This window comes from Haliaeetus albicilla, chromosome 2 (genome assembly GCF_947461875.1).
Source record: "Haliaeetus albicilla chromosome 2, bHalAlb1.1, whole genome shotgun sequence".
NCBI classification, from domain to species: domain Eukaryota; kingdom Metazoa; phylum Chordata; class Aves; order Accipitriformes; family Accipitridae; genus Haliaeetus; species Haliaeetus albicilla.
Genome location: NC_091484.1, coordinates 57,431,017 through 57,453,347, shown reverse-complemented (window position 1 = coordinate 57,453,347; position 22,331 = coordinate 57,431,017). Strand labels below are relative to the sequence as shown.

The window sequence follows — 22,331 nt, the reverse complement described above, 5'->3', positions numbered from 1 at the left end:
GCGAGTGTAAGGTCCCCCCTTCCCCATATTAAAACTTCATGTAGCCAGGCAAGCATTAACAGAGAAACTTAGAGAAGAATGAATTTCCTAATGGGTTCTGAACTGTGTGGCTGGGTTTATATCTTTCCTGTGGCTAGAAGGGGGTTTTGGTTGCTGTTTGTTTGGGGGGTTTTTTGTTTTTTTTTAAATAATAGTCAAGCTGGCATCACATAACAATCTGATGAAGGCCTATTTTTTTATCCATGCACTTTAGTTTCTGAAAAGGGATTTTCAAGTATCAGACTCTTCAGTTTAAACCCTTGAAAATTCTGGAAGTTGAGTGAAATTCAAGCAGAAACCACCAGCCTCGACTCTGCCATTTTCCCTTGTGAACAGGTGGCCATCAGGTAACTCTGCTGGGCAGAGTTAAGGGGGTGTCCTGCTTAGCATGCACTTCCCCCAGCTTCACCGGTGGAATTTCTGAGCACGACAAATCGGTTTCCCCAGACAGAGCCTGCTGACTGCAGTAAAGCACCCTGAGCACCGTGTCCAGCCGGCCTGGAGAAACCTTGCCCAGGCCCCGGCGACAGTCCTTGCGCTGGGGGTCGAGGGCCGCTCCGGCTCCCCGACCGCCACACCGCAGCCACAGCGCTCTGAGCGCCGTCCTCTCTCCCACACAACGCCGCAGGCGTCGTGCGGAGCTGGGCCGAGGCGCCGACACCCCCGTCGGCGACGGCGGGACGGCTTCTCCCTCAGCGAGGGAGGCGCGCGGGTGAGGCGGCCCCAGACCGACCACCAGCGCCTCGCCCTGCCCCGCGGCAGCGGGGCCCAGGCGCGGGCCGGCGGCGCTGGGGTCCCTCGGGCTCAACTGCTGCCTCGTAGAAGAGGCGCTTCCCCGCCGAGCCACCGCGCTCCCGGCGGGACCTCACCGCGGCTCCTGCCTCCCCGGCGGCCGCCCCACAGCCGCGGGGCTCCGCGCTGCGCCGCTTGCCGCGGGCGCCGAGCGCGGGCCGCCAGGGGGCGCCCGAGCGCGGCTCTCCCGCCGGCGGCGGCGGCGGCGGCGGCGGCGGCGGGGTGAGTGGGGCCGAGCCTCCCTCGCCAGCCCCCCGCCCCGCCGCCAGCGCACGGCGGCAGCCAGACCGCCGCGGCACCGCCGGGCCGCACAGCTCCGCTCTGCCAGCGGGAGCCGGCCGCGGAGCGGGCGAGGATGCTGCCCCTCAGCCGCCGGCGCGGGGCCGGCCGCGCCCGCCGCCGGCACCGGCCGCACCCGCTGTTCCTCCTGTCAGCGCTGCTCTGGGCGCCGGCGCTGGTGGCCTTCAACCTGGACGAGGAGAAGCTGACGGTGTACAGCGGGCCCCCGGGCAGCTACTTCGGGTACTCGGTGGACTTCTACATCCCCGACCCCAGCACGTGAGTGCCGCCGCCGCCGGGCGGGCCGCTCCCCTCAGCGCGGCGCCCCCGGCCGCCGGGGGTGGGGGGGTCCGGGCTGTGCCCGAGCGAGCGCCGCCGGGCCGCCCTCCTTCAGCCTGGCCGGGGCTGGGGGGCTCCGAGGGGCGCGGGGGGGAGGTTTTGGGGAAGGCGGCGGGCCAACGGCGGCGTCCCGCCCGCCGCCCTCGGGCCGGTCGCCGGGGTGACGGCCCCTGGGCCGCCCTGCCGGGGCCGCCGGCCGTCGGTCCCGATCGCCCCGGTGACTTCCCGGTGTGTTTCGCAGAGTCAGTGTCCTGGTGGGAGCTCCCAAAGCCAACACCACGCAGCCAGACATAGTGGAAGGAGGAGCGGTCTACTACTGCGCCTGGCCCGCCACCCAGTGCAGGCAGATACCCTTTGATAATACCAGTAAGTAAATTGCTGAATCTCGTAGCGCAGCGTTGCGTGTGTTGCTTTGCTGTGCTCGGGTCCCCCTTCGGCACCAGTTTCTTCCGCGCTGGCTTTAGTTGTGCCACTTTGATCTGAGTATCTGCTAGAGAAATCCCGCTCCTGGGAGCCCGTATGCATGTGCGCTTGCAGGAAGGGTTTCGTGGTCCCCAGAGAAATAACGGGAGTATGACTTCAGGTTCTGTGCGTAGTTCATCTTAATAACTGCTTCTTTTCTTTTTTTTTTTTTTGCTTTAATGAAAGGTGTTTGTAGCAGATTCCTCTTTTTTTGTGTGCTCAGAAGGCAAGGGGGTTTCTGTCTGTTCAGATGGATGAAGTACCTCTTCGGCATGCTTGTTTGATTCTTTTCAGAAAGCAAGAATTTTATTTCAAAATATTGGAAGCTAGATGCAAACTGATTTAGGCACAGTGTGGATAGATTAGATCCACTTCCAAAACCCCAAGACAGATGTTTCTTATTTAATTAGAGGGAACACACTTTTTAAATAATTCAGGCTGTTTATGTTTTCGGTTGTCTTTATAGGTCTTGAAAATAATTTAAGCCTAGTTGGTGGTTGCAGGGAATTTAAAACCAATTGGCTTTATTTAGGCAGACTTTGACAGTTTAATCGTTAAGCAAAAGTTATGATTTGTTAGGTTATATTTAATCTTAAAATTTGTGGTTTATTTAAATGTGAACACAATACAATTCATTTTTTTCCTGAGAGCACAAATTAAATCAGAAGAGCTTACTTAAATGTAGCAAGTAAGCAGTGCAGTTCTTTACCCCTTCGAGCTCCAGCTACCCACAAATCCTATTACTATGTTAGTGTCTAGGAACTCTGCTTGGGATGACTCTCCCATCATGCTGGGGATTCTTCAAAACAGAGTAAGAGATAGTACTTGCATGTGTATGTGGCTACTTGGGCATGTAATATTATGTATAGCTTATGCTTATTTATAAATGTGACTGTATAGACGTAGACAGTATGCATACAATATTTGTATTGTAATATGCCCTGAGTGTACATCTTTAAAGTAAAAACAGTTTAGGAAATATTCCTGTATTTCCATCTTATGATTAGACAGTTCATGTAACAAAAGTGGAATATATTATCTATACAAATTAATTTCAGGTTTGAACAGAAAACTTAGAGACCAAATGAAAATTTCATCACATTTTAAAGGGGCGTTTTGAAAAATGAATGAAAACGTAGTGATGAAACCTAGAAGGACATGTGGCTTTTCTGTGGGAAACTCCAGAAAAGTTGACTAAGAGACTCAGGACAACTCCATACTCTTGGCAGAGATGTCCGTTTACAGATACTATGTTTCAAATAAAGGCACAAATGCAGGCTGATGAGTAAGTATATCAACAAGGCTTTGGACTGTATCCCCCAACTATTCAGCTTGGAATCTCCAAAGCATGGCTCATTCAGTCTACCTGAGACAGTTGTGCCCTCTGGACAGATGCCTGACTTGTAGGCAGCTGACATTAAGCCAGAGAGAGCCCATTGTGTTGATACGAATGCACTATACTTGGACTAGGGACTGCAGTATAGGCAGATTTAGCAGTGTTATCATTAGCTGTCTAATTCCGATACCAAGGGCAGTAAAGATATCATTTTGCACAATTCAGCAATGGCCAGCTGCCCTCACAGACAGGGACCTCAGGAAGGTTTGCATAGCTTGTACCAGCACCCATTCTTCATCGCCAGAAACATAAAGGCCATGTCTAATATGCCTTAGGTGACTCTTTTTGCTGAAGTATGGATGTATATTTCATGTCAGTTTTTTCTCTCCAAAATATGCTACGTATAGGAGCAAGTTTTCTGTCTTTTCCACTATTCCCCCAAACAGAGCAGTCCACATGAGCTCTAGCCTAGATGACACTATTTCAAATAACCTGTTACACACAGTTCCTTTTGAAGCCTTTTGCCACTCTATGTCTAGTGGGACTTAGACCTTAGTAAATATGAGGGGCATTTTCAGTTTATGGCTTTTTCTTGTACAGGCACCTTGTACTCACTATGCCTTCTCCTACAACATCATTCAGAAATGCCACTATTCCCATTTTATATTTATATTCCCGTTTTTATATTTATTCCAATAAACAGAAAAAAGTCAGTCTGGGTTGGTTGTCAAAGATCATACAGGAAGTTGGTGATGATACTGGTAACTGACTTGGGATTTTTTTCTTCTTGCTGCAGTTCCTTAACCACAAGATTATCCTTTCTCTCAAAACAAAAACACCCAGTAATTGTTAGAAGACTGGAAATTCAGCTCTAGCAGCTTTAATTTTAAAGATTAATACTTCATGCCTCATAGGAGATTTTGAAAAGTCTTGGAAAGCTTTGGGAATGTTTTCTGAAACAAGACAGAAAAACTACAGAGGCTGCTTCAGAGCTGAAAGATTTCATTTTAATGCATTTTTATACAAAGCTTTCTTTTTTAAGTACTTTTTTCTTGACAAAATAATATCGCTCTTTCAGTTAGATTCACTAAATGCAATAGAAGAAACAAAACTGCTGAATAATTGAAAGGATTTTTAATTAAGATCAGAAGTAAAAATTGAGTGGAACTAGAAAGAAAGGGAGAGTATAATGTAACAGTTAAAAGGCAATGTGACCCAACAAATAGATAAAGAATTTACTAAATCAGTATTTTTCAGCCATGAGAGTTCAATGGAGGACTTCTAAATTCTAAAGAATTAATAAAAGAAAAGCAGATTCACAGATACCATATCCCAAGTTAGATACATGAAATTGCTGCAGGTCACAGAAACTGTGAAATTTCCACTATAACTTAAAAATTCAAGAGATCAACAAAGCCAAGTGGTTGAAAACCACTGGCTTAAATTACTTATGAGCATGAGGGCTCATGTCTTCCATTTCTGAGGGCTGGGTACACAAATGAAGCTCAGGTATGTTGCATTCAATGCAAGTTATGTTCTGCCTTTGGGGAAGGAACATACAGTGCACTTGGATGTTATTTGGACTTTTACTGCCACAAATAAGTGTGTAAGTGGGCACCTAATTGGTAAGACAGATTATTTCACTGTTTCCACAAGAACAGTAGACCTAATTTCAAGAAGGGTTCCTTCATTTGCAAGTGCTTTGATGTTATTTGTATTAACACTATTAATATCTCAGTCCTACTAAATGAAAACAGTGAGGACCTTGTCTAGTATTCTGTGATGGCTTCAGTCAAGATTCTGGACATTTTTGTATATTATGGTGTTACAGCTGTGGAGTTACTTTGTACTAATTTATAGCTATCCTGTATTTTACAGATATTGAGATATTTACTGAATGAATGGCTTGATATGCCTTCTTATGGGGCTGTAAAGTATAACAAACTAAAAATGAACAAAATCTCTCCACAAGCTTTTAAGGCTTGTTAAGAGGCAATGATGAACAAGAACATGCTCATGAGTCAGGGAAGGGAAGGAAGGAAAAAAGAATGTGTTGAGTTTGTAAAGTATATATTGCCTTAGATAGAGGAGGCACTTGTCCAGAAAGTGATTTGAGGGAACCAAGTAAGTGGTAGATGCCTTAGTGAAAAACTTAGGCCTGCTTAGGTTACTATTATGATGGTAAATGCTGAGACAGGATGGTCTTTGGTCCTGTAGAGGCTGTTTTGTTGAAGTGGTTTGTTTTTCTCTGTGAATAATATCTTTCTATTTTTAAAATAACTGGAGTTCAAATTTAAAGAAAGTTATTCTATATCCTGCATGCCATAATGTCCTGAAGGGAGAATACAAATAAATGCTAACCCTAACTGGACCTGACTGACACTGATGTAAGGCAACTGCAATGTTCCCCAGTGGATCAGAGAGCTGACGCTGCAAGGGTTGCACCCAGAGTCACTGGCAAGCTACAGCTAATCTCCCTGCCACCACACAGGCTGTGACGCTCAGGACTAAACTCTATTCTTTGTCTCACGTGAGCTTTAAACAACAAAAGACAAGTCCTTATGGTTCGTGAAGCTCTCTTGCTCCTTTTTTCTCAGAAGCTAAGATCACATGAGGGAGTAGACATTGCATTGTTTACTAATGCGTACCCAACAGGAACACTCAGTATTCACTCAATTCGCAGTGAAAGATATGAGAACACCTTTAAAAATGTGTCATTATTTATAAGTGCCATGTTCTAGCTGTTGAACACAGACTGCGTTCCTTACTACTAGCACTGATATTCAAAATCAAGACTACTCCTGAAATCGTCTCTGTGGCACTGTGCATATGTTAGGGTGCTCAAGTTGGTCTGAGTGCTATGAGCAGCTGCATAACTTGTCTGAATGTGGCAATGTGTGTGGGCTAAACTACTCTGTTGCGAAGATGGCTTGGAGTCAGTAGAGGTGCGGGAGTATCTGTGGCCCATTCCTAAAAGTCATACCACCTAACTGAAATTGTTCTACACGCAATTCTCCCACATTGTCACTAACTTCTCCAGTCACCTATCTCTGTTCTTCAGAGTAGCTAATCCAGAGATTTCCAAAGCAACAAGGTGATTTACTTGCAAATGAACATCAATAATTAATCTTATTGATGAAATAGATTGATCCCGACAAGGGACAGGGGGGCAGAGGAGGGAAGGAGGATGAAATGTTGACATGCTGTAGGATTTGGGCCAACCCATGCATATACAAGTTATGTGACCAGTCATTCCCATATGGGTTGGCCAGTGATATGGCCTCCAGCCAAGAAGGGGCTTTAGCAGGAACTCTCCATGTTTCCTGTTGTTGATACAGCACTGACTCTGCAGTCCCATATTTGCAGTTCTTTGAAGCTCCCTAAATCTAGGTGCCAGGGCCAAGAGTCTGGGAAGAAGCTGAAAGCACTGCCCCTGAAAGCACAACTGGTGCTTTAGCCTGCTCCATTGCAGCAGGGAACGGAGATAAAGTATAATGGAAGGGCTTTTAGTATCCCCTTACTCCAGGAGATATGAACTAAAGGGCAGAGACTCTTCTCCCTTGTTTCCCTGCCCTTTAAAGCTGTCCTGTTGCCTTGCAGTGTAAGACTGTGATACTCTTTGAAACCCAATGAGAGGACAGGGGAACAAGTGTTGGCATTATATTAAAGAGCTGTGATCTGTCTTTCTTCTCTTACCTACACAAAGCTAACTTCTCCTTTTCAGTTTCTCCATTATGAAATGAGGTTTACAATGACTATTTCTGCTTTAGCATTGAGGTAGAATTACCAAGTCCTTGTGTTTAAACTGGATGCTCTTCCATTCAGCTGCCAGGAGAGGTAGCAGGAGAGCAATATGAAGAAAACTTTCTCCCCGCTTGATTAGCTGGGGAACTTCTGAACCACACAAAGCATCTTGCAGCCAGAAGCAAACTTAAATGCCCCCTGAAGTGCACTATTGCGTTTGAAATCTGGTAAAAAGCTAATAGTTCATCTTTCAGAAACTCATTGTAATGGTTACTTTTAATTGTAATACTTAACAGACTGCAACAAGTTCTTATGTTTTAAATTAGCTCCTAAAAGCAGAATTTTAGATACCACTTCCCCAGAGTTTCCAGAACTCACTGGGGTATTGTCTTTGCTATCAGTTAACTTTACCAGTTTTTGTAAAATAGGTTATATTTTTCTAAACTAGCCGGAGAAAATTTGAACAGCCTCTGAAGAAGAACAGGGGAGGGGGATGTAGATCAGTTCTGGCCAAGCGTGCAGTTGATAAAAAACATGAGCTAATCTGGCCAGCAGTTGAGCTGAGTGTAACAGAACCCAGGTACTGTATAAGGAAAGGATGTATTGTGGGACTCGAGAGGTTTAGTTACATGAAAAAATCATTAGCTGTAGAGATGGTAAGATTCTAGGGAAAACTTAGAATCCTGTTATAAAACAGAATTTGCATCTCAAGAGAAAGTGCTGAGGGAGAACTTTGTTGTACTTTTAAATGTTGACACATTTCAGTCTATTATGCCAGTAAGACCTTATCTAGAGCCTCATGGTTCACTTGTAGCATTCTGATTTATAATAGACCCTCATGGGTTTCTTTTATAAGTCTCAGCCTTATCTAAAGAAGAGAAAAAATACCCTTAGCTATGTTAGTTCAAGCCCTGAGGTCTTAATTTGTTTTTGATCAGATTGTACTTCAGGAAAAAAATCCTATTAGGTTTGATGATTCTTTTTTTCTTAATTCATGGAATGAAGGTCCAAATAAAGCTCTCTAGATATGATCTATTAAATTAAAATAACTCATATGAATAGCATCTAAGACACAATAAAAACCAGAAATTAAATAGATGTTTGCAGCATCAGATAAATCTAAAAATAGAAGCTACTCTTCTCATCATGCAATGGTATTGCATGTCCCTACTGTCATAAACACTATGGAGTCCTTTTTTTCCCCAGCATTAGTATTGAAGGCAATTGCTTGGCTTGGTTCCCTAGATCACAGTCTTTAGCTTTGCATTTGTATTCTGTCTCTCTGTTGAGGTTCTAATATCAATGACTCTGTGAATGTTACTGACTTACCTTTGCTTAGTGATGGGTGGTATGATTGGAATCTTTTATGGTAGTGATACAAAAAAAATATCACTCTGCCATGGTGATAGGGTTGACAGGATCCCCTCTCTTCCCTCACTTCTAGAATATGGGACCATGTATGCCAGTATGAACCCTTACCTCTTTCTTCCCTCCTGTAAGGCAGGACCCTAATGATGCAGCAGGGCTGATTTCAAAGTTAAATTAGATTGCTCAGAGCCTTGTGTAGCCAAGTTCTGCAACTATCCAAGGATGGAGATGCCACAGACTCTCTGGGGAATCTGTTCCAGTGCTTAATCACCCTCACCGTGAAGAGTATTTTCTTTATATCTAATCAGAAATTCCCTTGCTACAACTTGTGTCTGTTGCCTCTTTTCCTTTTGCTGCATACCTCAAATGGGAGTTTGGCGCTCTCTTCTCTCTACTTATTGAACACTGGATGAAGTGCAAATAGATCCTCCTCTGCTTTCTCTTCTTCAGGCCAAACACCCGGAAGTCTTGTACTGGTGTCTCAAAACTGTACATAGCATTCCAGGTGTTGTCCCCATGTGAGGGGGATATTCACTTTCCCTGACTTATATATATTTATATAAATCTAAATGTTTTATATGTTTGTATTCCCATTTTGTATAAATATGGATAGGTTGAGGTGATTATTCGCCTTTACCCTGTGTACATATGATTATGTATAAATATATGAAATATATACCTATTAAATTTTATGTTCTCTGTATTTATTTATACATATGCATACATATAATTATGTATAAGTATATGAAATATATATTAAATTTTATATTCTCTGTATTTATTTATACATATGGATGTGCAGAGATACACACACAGATATATATCTCAAAACAGGCATTTGAAAGGGATTTGCCATCCTGGATGTAGTCTGAGTAGGTACAGATTAGAGGGCAGAGTGTAACAGAGCCTGCTGTAGATGCTTGGTTAATGGCTATCTTTGTTTATCTAGTACATACAGGCAAACACACACAGAGCAAGTAAAGATAACACTTTTCAAAGTTCCTGAAGGGTGAGAACTTAACTGAAACAGTTGCAGTTTTATTACATAGCTGCATTTGTTGCTTTGATTAGAAACATTGTCTTCCTGTGTTAAGTTTGATTAAAATACTTTTATTTGCTTTTGTTCATTTGAGTATCTTCAAATTATAACAGATGCTGCATTTTTTACTTCTAGTTTTCAGTGAACCACAATGAACCACTGTCAGTGTTTGCAAATACATGTTTCTTATGCAGATCCTGATTACTACAACAAATAAATATTTGTAAGAGTAATGTTTGATTCATGCCTGTTAAACAGTTTATAATGTGCTGACACAGTGACTATGAGGAGACCAATCCCGATAGAAAGTGCCAAATTTAGTGTAATGTGTGCAAATGATGGATTTGCATTAACACTTGCTCCAGGTTCAGGCTTTAATTCCTAAAAATGGATCTCTGCACTGTTGTTCTTACATAAGTTTGCATTTTACTGTCTGGATTCAAATTCTTCTACTTGTCCCGCTCCTGCTTTGGCAATTTAAGGGGCTTTTTTCCCTTTGGTAGCCCCTAGGTACCTCGAGTCTAAAAGACTGGATGAAGGAACACTGACTTGGAAAATCATGTTTCACCATCTCCAGAGCTGCTTCTGAAGCTGGATTGTGGGGCAGTACCAGTATATAGGAGTCTTGGCTACTGCAGCAGAAAATGAGATGCTTTTGGGTTGATGAAATGCAGTTTAAGTATGTCCTTGCACTTAAATTTATACTTCTACATCTCTCTGCTCTTTGCATACTCCTGGTTGTCTGGGCCTTAGCCTGCAATACAGTCTTAGGCAGTTACAATTAAGAGTGACGCCAGGGCTGAGTTTCAAGCCAAATTTGCGAGTCATCCAGACTGTTGACCATCTGGAACAGCTCCTGGGCTGGCCCTGAAGCAATCCAGCTGGTACTCAGGCACTCCCTGGACCACTCTGTGGACAGGCTCAGGCGTTGTGTGCCCAGCCCAGCTGCTGCCTTGTATTCTAGCTGTCCTTGCACTAGTGTCACGTATCATGATACAAGATAGCCTGGACTCTTTCCTAAAAGGGGCCAGGCATTCTCTTCCAGAAGAGGAGATGACGTTTGAATACAACCTGAATTCAAGCCAAGTTTTTGCTGCTTACGGAAATATAGCTTAGCCTATGGGTAAGGTACTGTATAGACATAGCCTGTGGGCCTCGGATTTCCATAAATAACACAAGGAGGGATATTTCTCTGTCATATAAGGGTGTTGTCAGGATACAGACAAGTTATTTTTTGAAACATGTAGATAACACAGTTTTGAGGGAAGTACCAAAGACAGAAATAACAACTTTTTTTTTCAAACTGGATAGGGATTTATCTGAGTAAATGAATAGTTTTCATCTGAGTCTAGTCTAAGCTGGTCATCTGTGACTATTTACAATTGGTAAAAAAAAAAATAAAATTAAGTACTTTTAGGCCATGGTTCTTCTGACCTTCTCAGATGTTTGCTTTAGGAGGAGAAGAACTGTGCCCTAGATCATGTCCTCAGTTGTAAGTGGATGACTAGCTCAGAAGTGGACATTTACAGTGGCTTCATTCATAGCCTTGTTGTCTAATTGAATACTATCAGGGCATGGTAATAACAGTCCATGTGTATTCAGACAAGTTAGTTGTGAATATAGCTTCATTCTGATAAAGTTATAGGGGAAGCAGTAGCTGGTTCATAGCAATCTGCAATACTGATTAGTTGTTATACAAAAAAGATTAAACTGTATTTTAAGGCACAACCTCAGATACTGGGATTATGACTCCATAGCTCCCGCAAGGATCCTGAACAAAGGTGATTAGAGAATTTCTGTCAAAAGAGATTTATCTAGGGAAAAAAGCTATTTATTAATTTTTGTGTCTGTGATATATTACTGATTATTTTGTAATGAAAATCCCATGCCACATGATGAAGGATTCACACTATACCAGATGCTACTAAGCAGGGTGGGTGGGTGGGTGCATACAGTTCTTGCAGATTTACTGCTAAATTCAGCTATGGTTTTTACAAATCCTGCAAACAGTTGTACTAGTTTTGAAAACTAACTTCTTTTCAAATTTTAGTATACTTTGCCAGTAGAGAAATATGCTGTTTTGATTGAAAATGTAAGCTCTTTTTAAGATAGAATATTGGTCCTGAGCATCCTCAGAGCCAGGCTAGCATTGGCTACTGTAAGCTGACCATGGCTGATTTTCAAGCTTCAAAAGCTTCAGGACCTCATCTGTGGACATTGATCATGATCAGATCTGCTGAAGCATTAAAAAAAGAAAAAAAGAAACCTTTAAAGTTTGAAAGGGTCTGACTTCATTGGAAAATATAATCAAAAGTAATGTTGCCAGTAACTAGGTAGAAGCTGGCAGCTCCTACAGTGCAGTGTGTCAAAGTAGCTGTCTACCACACTCTTAAAGTTTAGGCCTAACTTAAATAAAATGTATTTTTAAAACAAATATTTTTAGAGTGCTTTTAAATTGCTCTTCATTAATTTTTAAGATCTAAATATTCCTGAAATTTCTTTCTCTTATCTCTCTAAGCATGGATTTCCATAATAGCTTTTGTAATTGGCGCAGCACAGAAACAAATATTTGTATGAAAAAAGATGTTTCTCAGAGACCTTCAAACTTTCACAGATTCATTCTCATTCAACTTTCCTTCAAGTTTGTTAGAAAAAATACAGAGATAGAGTACCCTTGTTCTCCAAATGTAATGCCTTTTTCTTTCTAATTCAGCTTATATGTGTAACATTTATGAGGTTACCACGAGCTGAAGTAACAGGTGATCCAACCTCCTAGAAAAGCATTCAGGTATCTCTATTCCTGTCAGGTAAATCCCAGGAAGTGCTGGCTTTTTAAAGCATTGGCTGCATTTTTCCTCAGTTTTTAAAAAATGTATGTAAATCCATAGAATATGATCTAACATTACATTTTTTTCAACATTCCCAGGTAGACAGTATATAGTTTTATTTTCACTTAGCATGAATAAAAAGGTTTGATTCTTGTGAAATCCCTCCTGATAGGAACCAGAAACAAACATAAGGGAATGCAGACACAAGGGGGAAGGAGTAATGCCCTGCTTATGTATAAATTGAGAAGTTCATTAGGAATGACTGGTAAGGGAAGAGCATAGCTCATGGACATATGGGAAATCAGTTTACTTCAGAGAACTGAGGGTGAAAGGAAGGGTTGTCTGCTTTTTATTAAAACCTGAAATGCATTGTAATTGGCCTGAGTCTTTGCCCAGATGGCTTCTCTTATGCTGACATCTGCAAGAGTGTATATAAAGCAACATTAAGAAGCTGTCTCTTGTGACAGTGTGTACACATGTAATTCTGTTAAAAACTAAGTCCTTTGCTTTCTGCAGTGTTGGTCTTTGCATAAGCATACTGAGAAATGTCATTTGTTTGACAAAAACTAATTATGGAGCATGCTTTTTACATGGAAAGTTTCTACCACATATGAGAAAACTTTTTAGGAATTTTCACTTATTTTTGTAGATTCTTGTTCATTCTTCATCATAAATTCCAGGTAAACATTTTTTTTTGGCAAGGGGAAACACTGAGTTTCTTCTTCCAGTCCTTTTAATTTTTTTCTGAAGTTTAAGTGAATTTAAGCTGGTTTCCACTGACCAGTGAAAAGCTTAAATGATGCTAGAACATCCATTTCCTATTAAGCTGGTAGGATGATAACAGTGGATGCAATGTAATATATCCATTAATCTGTTCACTTGTATCTGTAATTCACAGGATAATACTTTTTAAAATAAGCTGTCAACATACTGCTTCTTTCTTTGTCAGACAACAGGAAAATTAAAGTCAATGGCACCAGGGAACCTATTGAGTTTAAGACAAATCAATGGTTTGGGGCAACAGTCAAAGCTCATAAAGAAAAAGTTGTGGTAAGTCTTATGCATTTGGTATTCATTTAGAGATAATGTGTATTTTTCTCAAACGTATATCTTTAATAGCTCTCTATGTGTAGGTTATGGAAACAACTCTATGATTATGCATGAATTATAAAACAGATGATGTATATAACTCAGAAAGTGAAAGCAGTCTATAAAATCAGATTGAACTGATCAAGTGAAGATGATCCCACTGCCATGTGAAAATAGCAGAATGCCATATTGTTATGGAAGTGAATGATGATTTTTTTTAAAACAGATAATGGATGTATTTTAGAGATACACAGTAACTGATAGCTAGATGCTATAAAATGTTTTGTATTATGAAGCTTTACTTGAAATGTTAAACAGAGAATGTAATGACAGCCAAGAACCTGTGCTGAAGATCAATTAGTAAGAGAAAGCACTGACCTCTTTTGTCACATTTACATTGTTTTGAATAGCTATGTCACAGTTGTGGTAAAACAGCTGCAAAAAAGTCATAACAAAAAAGCTCCAAATCAAGATTGCTGTCAAAGTGCAATGTCTGTTTTCCAGTTTCACTGAACATTTTACCTGTATTGATAGAGTACCCCAGCAGGGGGCAAGTACTTTTATTGCTGAGTAAAGTACTGGTGATGCTGCTTATACACAGACATTTTGTATTTACAATTTATGCACTAAGGTTTACATTGAAAATGTCGCTGAAATAATTGTGATAAGAATAATTAGTTTAGTCATTAGTTTTATTAGTTTTTACAATTGCAAAGCAATAATTCATATCTTGGGATTTGCTTAAAACTTCCAATTTTTACTTAAGGAGTCGTAATGGAAGAGCTATCTAATGGAAATGCTTCCCTTAAATAGTATGCCTTGTGATTAACCTAGAGAATGATTTTGACATGAAACAGGTAATGAATAAAACATCACCCTGTTCTGTTACAGAGCTAGCATATACTGTTAATTCTCTGTCACTTGTGTCATTGTTATCAGCTCTCAAAATTCCTATTTAGTGCCTTCATGTACCACTCTTGTACATGCACTTTCTGTTTAAAAGTTAATTACACAGAGAAAGTATTTGTAAGAATAAATATTATATCACTTTTCTGAATTGTCAATGTAAAAATTCTAAAAATATCTGAAAATTTTTCATTTTACGTACTCTACTAAACAACTGTTCACAAACTGGAATAGAATTGTTCTTTACCACTGTTTGCTGAATCTTAAGCAAATGAGCATAAAACCTCATCACAACTGATGTGCTATGTCTGTACTGACCAAACTTTGGTTTCCTTCTGATAACTCTTCTCAGGCTTTCTGAAACAGAGATATAGTCAACACTTTCCAGGCAAAAACTTGAACATTGAAGCTAGAAAACTTTGTCTTTTAAGCTTTGTAGACTGAAAGGAGAGAAAAAGAAAATGTAATCTAGCTGTCAGAAATTTTTTTTAAACTACAAATGTGATAGTAAACTGCATTAGGTTAACTTTTATGATTATGTATAATACTTGTTTCAATCTGTTTTGCTCGATGTCAAATGTACCTAAAATCACCCTCACAGGACATGTATTCCTCTTGCTGTGCTCTGGTTTTGCTCTCTGGTATGTTTTAATCTGTAAGGTCTTCTAGGCAGGAGCATGTTAAGAGTCCCTGGTCGTTAAACCATAGTTCCAGAAGCTCTCACTTTTATGGTAAGCTCTGAGTAGCACAGTGGTTCATCTAGCTGGAACTGATTGCAGAACTAAGGCTTGTACAGTAATGTGAATAATAACAATGCTTGCCAGAGGTAGACAGGTTTCTGATTGGAAAAGTAAGACATTGTAGGACATGAATGGAGGATTTGTTTGTATCTTACAGAGGCAAGGTTGTAGGTAGAGGTGGTGTCTTCTCCCCTCCAGCCAATTGAAAAGTTTTAGGGCACAGGAACCCCTGAAGAATGACTTGCATACCCGACAGCTTATCTTTTCTATTTTTCCAATTACTTGAATTGCTTTCAAAAAAGATAATCTCTCTCTACACAACTTGTATGTCTTTTATCCTTACACTGTCATGTTTGTAACACCACTACCATAACACAGATGATTAAATATTAGTTCACTAGCCAAAATTTGTTTAGCAAAAACCTGATCACTGAGAGACTATTGAATACATTATAACTGTATCATCTTTCCAAAGATTTGAACCAGGCGTTTATAAGAAGGCAGACAATCTGATGATTGTGATAGACAATATGATACAACACTGACAAATCTCCTTCTGCTGAATAGAATCATAGCAGTTCTACTGCAATGGCCATTATCTTAAGACATACCGAGACAGAAGTAGGAATGTCTTCAGTTGCATGTATGTGATCTATATCTTAAACTGTGGGATCAAGTCCTGTGGAGTGAGCAGTTACAGAGCAAACATATTACTTGTGAAGCAGACTTAGAAGGTATTTCTAACATATACTTAAATGTGAGTTGTAGTCCCTGACAGATTTCACCTGCTAAGGGCTATAAGTGAAAGATCAGACTATGCCTTTCAGGTTATAATGAAATTATAAGAAGCAGTGGCTGTGCATTTTCTTCTGTCAATATGTTATGATCATTGCTACGTGAATGATACAATACCAGAGAGAATCCTTGCACATTGTTAAAAACTACCTTTGCCAGATGCATGAGTGTGTGAAAGGCACATGTGACATCATTTCTGTTTTGATAGGCTTGTGCTCCCTTATATCATTGGAGAACCCTTAAAGATAGCCCTGAGAAGGACCCTGTTGGCACCTGCTATGTAGCAATTCAGAACTTCAGTGCCTATGCTGAATATTCACCTTGTCGCAACAGTAAGTATTAATAGGAACAATCTTGTGTTGGAGGAATTGATACTGCACTCAGTGTTTTCATACTTTCAGTCTTCACGCAGTCTTGGTTGAATGAAGATTACTATATGACATTATTGCATTGGATGAGGGTTTAAAGAAAAATCGACACTAAATTATATGCCTGCATTGGATGCTTTTTTTGTATAATTGAAAGAGGAGAAATTAAGTAAATTAAGCTTATACAGTTATAGTGATGAGATGTAATTGGTTCAATTTAAATGGCTTTAAAATGTAGCAAACAGATCTAGATAAGATCCAGACAGCATTTTAAACCAATTACTCATGCTCATTCTGAGTATAAATCTCTCATCACAGGATCACCATCTGAAGACCAGACCCTGCACAAACACATACAAGCCTATATCACCATTCATGCCAATATCACCCACAATAGCTCATTTATGAAAGACTTCCAGCATGGAAGAAAGCTGTGCACATTAGCACTGCTGTTCCACACTCTTCTCCGCGCTGTTTTCAGGATGTGGTAGCAATCTGTTGGCCTTATTTCTTGGGGAATAGGGAAAAACAGCGCACGTATATTTAGAACCAAGTTCAGTTACCTAGAAGTCTCCATAAAATGCCACACATTGGATTAAATCAGTTATTCATCCAGTTCAGCTTCCTATGTCTAAGGGTTTATGATGATTATTAATACTCTAATTACCTCAGTGCTCTAAATTATTAAAATTAATATAAGTATCCAGTGACTTTACTGACCTTTGGACTGGGCTGGGTGTACGGCAGTTTCTGCACTCACAGATGATATAATTGTTCTTTCAGGTACTTTTCTAAAGGTAATGTGTGTAAGATAGCAAATATGATGGGCTTATCTATTCCTTCCAGGGGAAACCCTCACAGCGAAGCTATGATGTTTTTCAGTTTAGCTGAGATGGGTGGCTGTTTCAAGTTGTATGTGCTAGCCAGTAGCACGAGAAGTCTGAATGTAGTTCCTTGTCATGATACCCCTTCTACAGAGACCCTGCTACTGCAGCTAGCATTCTTGCCATGTGCACATGGGCTAATTTCAAAATACACCTTTTAACTGTTCCTCTAGTGCAAACTGTGCTCCTACCTTTGAGTTTCTCATGGATTATTTTGCCAAGAAAGTAACAGGCATTTTACAGAAAAAGTAGACACTTACTTCACATAATTAAACGGTCTCTTGCCTGTGAAAAGCTAGAGGCAGCATCAAATCATGTAGCTGGATTTTCCTGACATCTGACAGGTGTGTGATAATGTAGCCCAATAATGCTTTTCATGGTCTACAAGAAAATCTGCACACCTATAGCAACATAAGATATTTTCATGTACATTCAGTGTTACTCTGTGGCTTTCCTTTTCTCACATTGTAGTATAGCTCTACACTGAGTTGTGCTGCCAAGTCTTTCTTTTAAAGCCTAATCCTTGTCCCTGGATGGACAGGTACAGAAAGAAGCTGAATCTGTAAGAAATGGTGACCATGAGATCTGCTTCATGTAATTCTGATGTCTCACTGGGGCTTTGCCAAAGGCTTATGCCATTTGAAGAGAGAGTTCAAGTGGCCATTCCTGCTCTCATTTTCCCAATCCTGCAGGCTTCCGGAGCTCCAGCACTCATAGGAAAGCCCTAAAATGCATGCCAATACGCTTTGTACAATTATATAATGATTTGGAGACTAGAAATAAAAATGAACAAAAGCAGGAAGGATGTTTTTGCATGTACAAATGTGCATCCAAAATTACATTACACTTCAGTCCTCATTGAGCAAGTGTGTGTCAATTAAAGGGCTGGCCCTCGTGAAGGACATGTGCCCCTTTCCCTTGCCATGGTACAGATAACCAGGATGTTGTCTGAACATTGACCCATGCTGATGCATCCACTATGTCAACATTTTTTGAGAATGCCTTAGTAAACACTTATTTTTGTGTTTATGGCAGAGCAGACTGTGGTGACCATTCTAGGATTTCTTGTTAAGTTGTTTACTTCTGTATCTCCAGCCAAATTCAAACTGAATCCCTGGTAGTAGTTGCAAAGGTTCTTCCTTGGCAGTGAGAGGAGAAAGTTCCAAGTAACTGGTCCTGTTTTTCAAAATCTTCACAAGGGGGCTGCATGTTCAGGGTCCTGTAGAAGGTCTTGATTTGCTCTGCCTCTTCTGAGAAAGAATACACCTCTTTTCACATATTCTGGTAGTTTTGTATTTACAGCCTTACAGCTCCAGGGGTGTGTAAGCTGTCTTCCACATGCACTATGCAATCAATAAAATGCTTCTACCTTCATAATTGCAGGCAATGCAGATCCCGAAGGACAAGGCTTTTGTCAAGCAGGTTTCAGCTTAGATTTTTACAAGGTGAGATTCTGCTTCTGAAATACTTTGACCAAAGGTAATTCTAATATATCCCTAGTGCTCAAGCACTGTCTCAGTGATCAAAAGTTTATCGCCATGATGTTTCGTATGGAAAGTTTCATGAAGTTGTTGCAAGCTCTTTCCTCCTTTGCAAGCTTCAAACTTTCTGGTTTCATTAATAAAAGAAACACTGCAGTCAGCACCTGTTGATCTCTTTGCAGCACTCCAATCTGACTCTGCTCAGTCTGTCTTAATAGATAATTAGGCAAAAATTTGTATGTGCTTCTATCTCAGTGTGTCCCACTTATGATGCTTTCCAGAGACCTGACTTTCAGGAAATAATGGGCAGGCACCAGCTAGTTTTTAAAGGTTAAAATAGCTTGTATAAGGATGCTCTTGGAGGCAGACTAGTCATTGAGTAAGACTGTTCTCTTATGGAGGTGAAAGTCAAAGTGCTTAAGGGAAACAGCTAGTTGTTCTTATAAGCCAAGAGGGTCCAGAAACAACATTGTAGGCCAAAGAATAAACTTTGCAACTATTGTTAGTTACTGTTTGTGCCATTATTACAGCACCAGGATCTCACATAACTTTGATCATTGCCATTGTTTTCAGTGTTCTGCAGCTACATTGTTATTCACATTACTAATAGCTGAGGAGTAAAGACCTAATTGTAGGGCAGACAAAAGTATATTTCTCTGTAAAGCATTACTGTTGCTTCATTGAATGTGAAGACCCTTTTATGCTGACTTTGTTTTGTTACAAATAATCAGGAATTTTTAGAATGCTGTTAGTGCTAAAAAAATTATGGCTTTCATTCAAGTGAAGATGCATAGGGTAATCTTAACTTTATTTAACTGTGGATTTTCCTGCACATCCATGCACCTACATCCTTTCCTTGAACAGGGCTATTCTCCTTTATCATGATTCTGATATTCTTTTGGTCATTTAAATTGTTTTTTCCATGCATGCTTGATTTTGTTGTGTTCTTTTGTTGTGTAATTTTATTCAATTCTGCTTTTTGTAGAATGGAGACCTGATAGTAGGCGGGCCTGGTAGTTTTTATTGGCAAGGTATGTTCATCTGGCTGGTTAACTTGATCTAAGAAGTGAAGCAGAAAGTATTGTGGAAAATGTTGTTCTAGACTTTCATTGTTTTCTCAGTTTAAGGTAACCAGTCTCTGGTCTTATTTTCAACAAATATAAATCAGAAGAATTGCTTAACAAACAACTGAGAGTAAAAATAAGCCAGGGGAAATTTCAGGATGTAGGTTATTTAGGAAGTGAAACAAACAGAAATTATTTTTATGTTGGCATTTTAGCACATTTGTCATTTAATTAATAAGCTGACTTTTTCCCTAGAAAAACTGCAATTTTAATAGTAGCTAATATTTGTACAGCAAATGTAATATTTTCAAAGTTTTTGTCACTATTTGTTTCTGAACACAACCTTTTATTGCTATCTGCATGTATTTTTAGTTCATTTGTGGCATCACTGTAGTTTCCAAGATGTAGTTTCTCATGTAGGTAAAACCTGAAATGGTTTTGGTAAAGGTTTAAAAGGGTATTTTTCTTTTAACTTGTTTTGACATGTATGATATAGCTGATTCCCAGATTCTGCCTACCAACTTCCCTGTTGTCAGCTTCATTGATGTGTGTTTTTACATTGCTGTTAAAGGAGGAAGATCTAGTTGATTATGATGGTAGGGAATTCATAGCTTTGAATTGTCCATTGAGAAATTACTTCCACTGGTCAACTACATTTGTACTGTACAGCATGAAAAGGTAGCTGAGCCTGAAAATGCTTGACTAGTTTAAATCAGCACCTTGAAATGGGTCTGGAGATGTTTTTGTGGCGGTTCAATAGAGTCTCAAAGCCTTGTTTTGTTGATTTATGTGTACTCTTGAGACTTTCAGGATAATAATGGAGAAAGATTGAGAGATGTCTGCTCTTTGCATCTGTGCTATATTATCCCTTCAGCTCTGATGTTGTGCTAGCCCTGTGTTGTAGAAAGTGGCTCTCCTTTATGTCCCGTTTGTTTATGAAGTTGTTTGAATTCAGGTCAGGTAATCACTGCAAGTATTGCGGATATCATTGCAAATTATTCCTTCAAGGATATTCTGAGGAAACTGGCACGAGAGAAGCAAACAGGAGTGGCACCACCCTCGTATGATGACAATTACATGGGTAAGCTAAGCTCTATGTCAGTTAGCAATATTTCTAAAAGCATGGGTCTTATATAAATGTGAAAACAAGCCCTAAGTTACTAATCTCCCACTTTTGAGAGGATTTAAACATGTTTTGCCGTAAGCACAACTGCAGATCAGTAGTTTGCTGTTACTTCAGTGGGATTATGAACATTCTTAAAGTTATGCACAGCAACAGGGTTTGAAGGTAGAGATCTTAAATGGCTCATTAGGGTTCTTATTATTTGATCTTAAATAATTAAGCAGAAATACAAATTTTTCCCATTTATGTCTTTCTTCATTCCAAGATGATGGATTGAATTTAAAGTAATTGAAGACTATTTAAATTTTTAATAGATAAAAGAAAATTTAGTTCTACAGTATTTTGTACAGTATTGCAAAAATACCCAATTTATTCTCACTAGTATTTAAAAGATACAATTGAAGCAAGCAATAACAAAAGTCAGTTTGAAGATATTATGTAATAAATAAAAAAAAGCTCTTTGTGTACCTTTTATTAGTACTGATCTCTAAGAATTTGCATGATAGTCACAAGTCTCTGCGTGTAAGAGTGTTTTTTCTTACATAATTATAGAAAAGATGCAGTGGAATTTGAAGGCAAAGATGCATCCTTTCATCTCTGCCCATAGATTTGAAATTACAGTGCCTGATACAATCCAAAAGTCTTTACTCTGTCAACAGCAATTATCTCACAGGTTTACTAAACCTCCAGGAGGTACTTAACTGCATCTTTGGAAATCTGTCTTCCATACAGAGCTAAAACAGGATACTCGCACATTACAGTACAGTAATGAAGACCTAAATTGTGTAAATACCTGTTAGGGCAAACCATCATAGTACCTGCTGTTTTTTCAGACAAATTATTAAGTATTAATGATTTAGAAGCTCATTTTTGGAGAAAAGGGATAGATTTATTATACATTCAGACCTACAGTTAATTTAGTCATAATAATGTGATAAACAATTTTCCTTTTTTCTACAGAGTTTTAATATACTAATGTTAGAAAATTTGCATTCTGATGATCAGATGAACAGACAAATCTGGTTGTCCTTGCATATTTTTTGAAAGAAATAGTTTATCAAGTTGTTTTGCTTGTAATTTATCTGTAAACAGGATACTCTGTGGCTGCTGGGGAATTTACTGGGGATTCTGAGCAAGGTAAGAAGCTATATACTTGAATGGAAACCATATGGCTGTGCACCTATTAAATTCCTCATATGGGGTCTCTATGCAGGAACATACCTTTTATGCATTTGAAACACTGGTGAGACCCAGCGTTCTCAGAGGCAAATATTTCCTTAGAAGGTCTGAATCTGTTGTTATGGTATCGTGCCCACACATTTGTTCAGCAGTTAAAGTTGTGACAACGTGGTAGGTGGAGCCATCCAGGCTCACTTAATTTAGCCAGTTTGGTGACCAGTAGTAACAAGTGGAGCCATCAGTGCAGTCCTGTACAGTGTTGGTCCATACTCAAGTTACTCACCTACATAGAGGCTGCTGGGCCTCAGCATCTGGCTATCCAGATGCAATGCGGCTTGGAAATGTCTGTGTGTGCTGAAAGCGCACTTCTGACTGCCACATAAACATCACAGTCCAGGTTAGGAGATAACATTCAGCTGCTTCTGGACAAAGACAGGTGTCTACACTGGCATGCTAGCTCTTGTTGGTGAAAGCAG

General features: G+C 40.0%; 1 protein-coding gene across 3 annotated transcripts in view; it reads left to right on the top strand.

Moving 5' to 3' along the window:
- Window positions 1–1,103: 1,103 nt before the first annotated feature.
- ITGA8 (integrin subunit alpha 8) overlaps window positions 1,104–22,331 on the top strand; it is a 122,960-nt gene continuing 101,732 nt past the window's right edge. For 2 of the 3 annotated variants that reach the window (XM_069775896.1, XM_069775904.1), the window contains exons 1-8: window positions 1,104–1,389; window positions 1,691–1,815; window positions 13,176–13,276; window positions 15,965–16,088; window positions 18,392–18,453; window positions 19,475–19,520; window positions 20,509–20,634; window positions 21,769–21,813. In XM_069775896.1, coding sequence (XP_069631997.1) covers window positions 1,187–1,389; window positions 1,691–1,815; window positions 13,176–13,276; window positions 15,965–16,088; window positions 18,392–18,453; window positions 19,475–19,520; window positions 20,509–20,634; window positions 21,769–21,813 — 832 coding nt within the window. In that variant the 5' untranslated portion in view covers window positions 1,104–1,186. The remainder of the gene's footprint in view (window positions 1,390–1,690; window positions 1,816–13,175; window positions 13,277–15,964; window positions 16,089–18,391; window positions 18,454–19,474; window positions 19,521–20,508; window positions 20,635–21,768; window positions 21,814–22,331) is intronic. The other variant, XM_069775890.1, reaches the window with a different exon arrangement.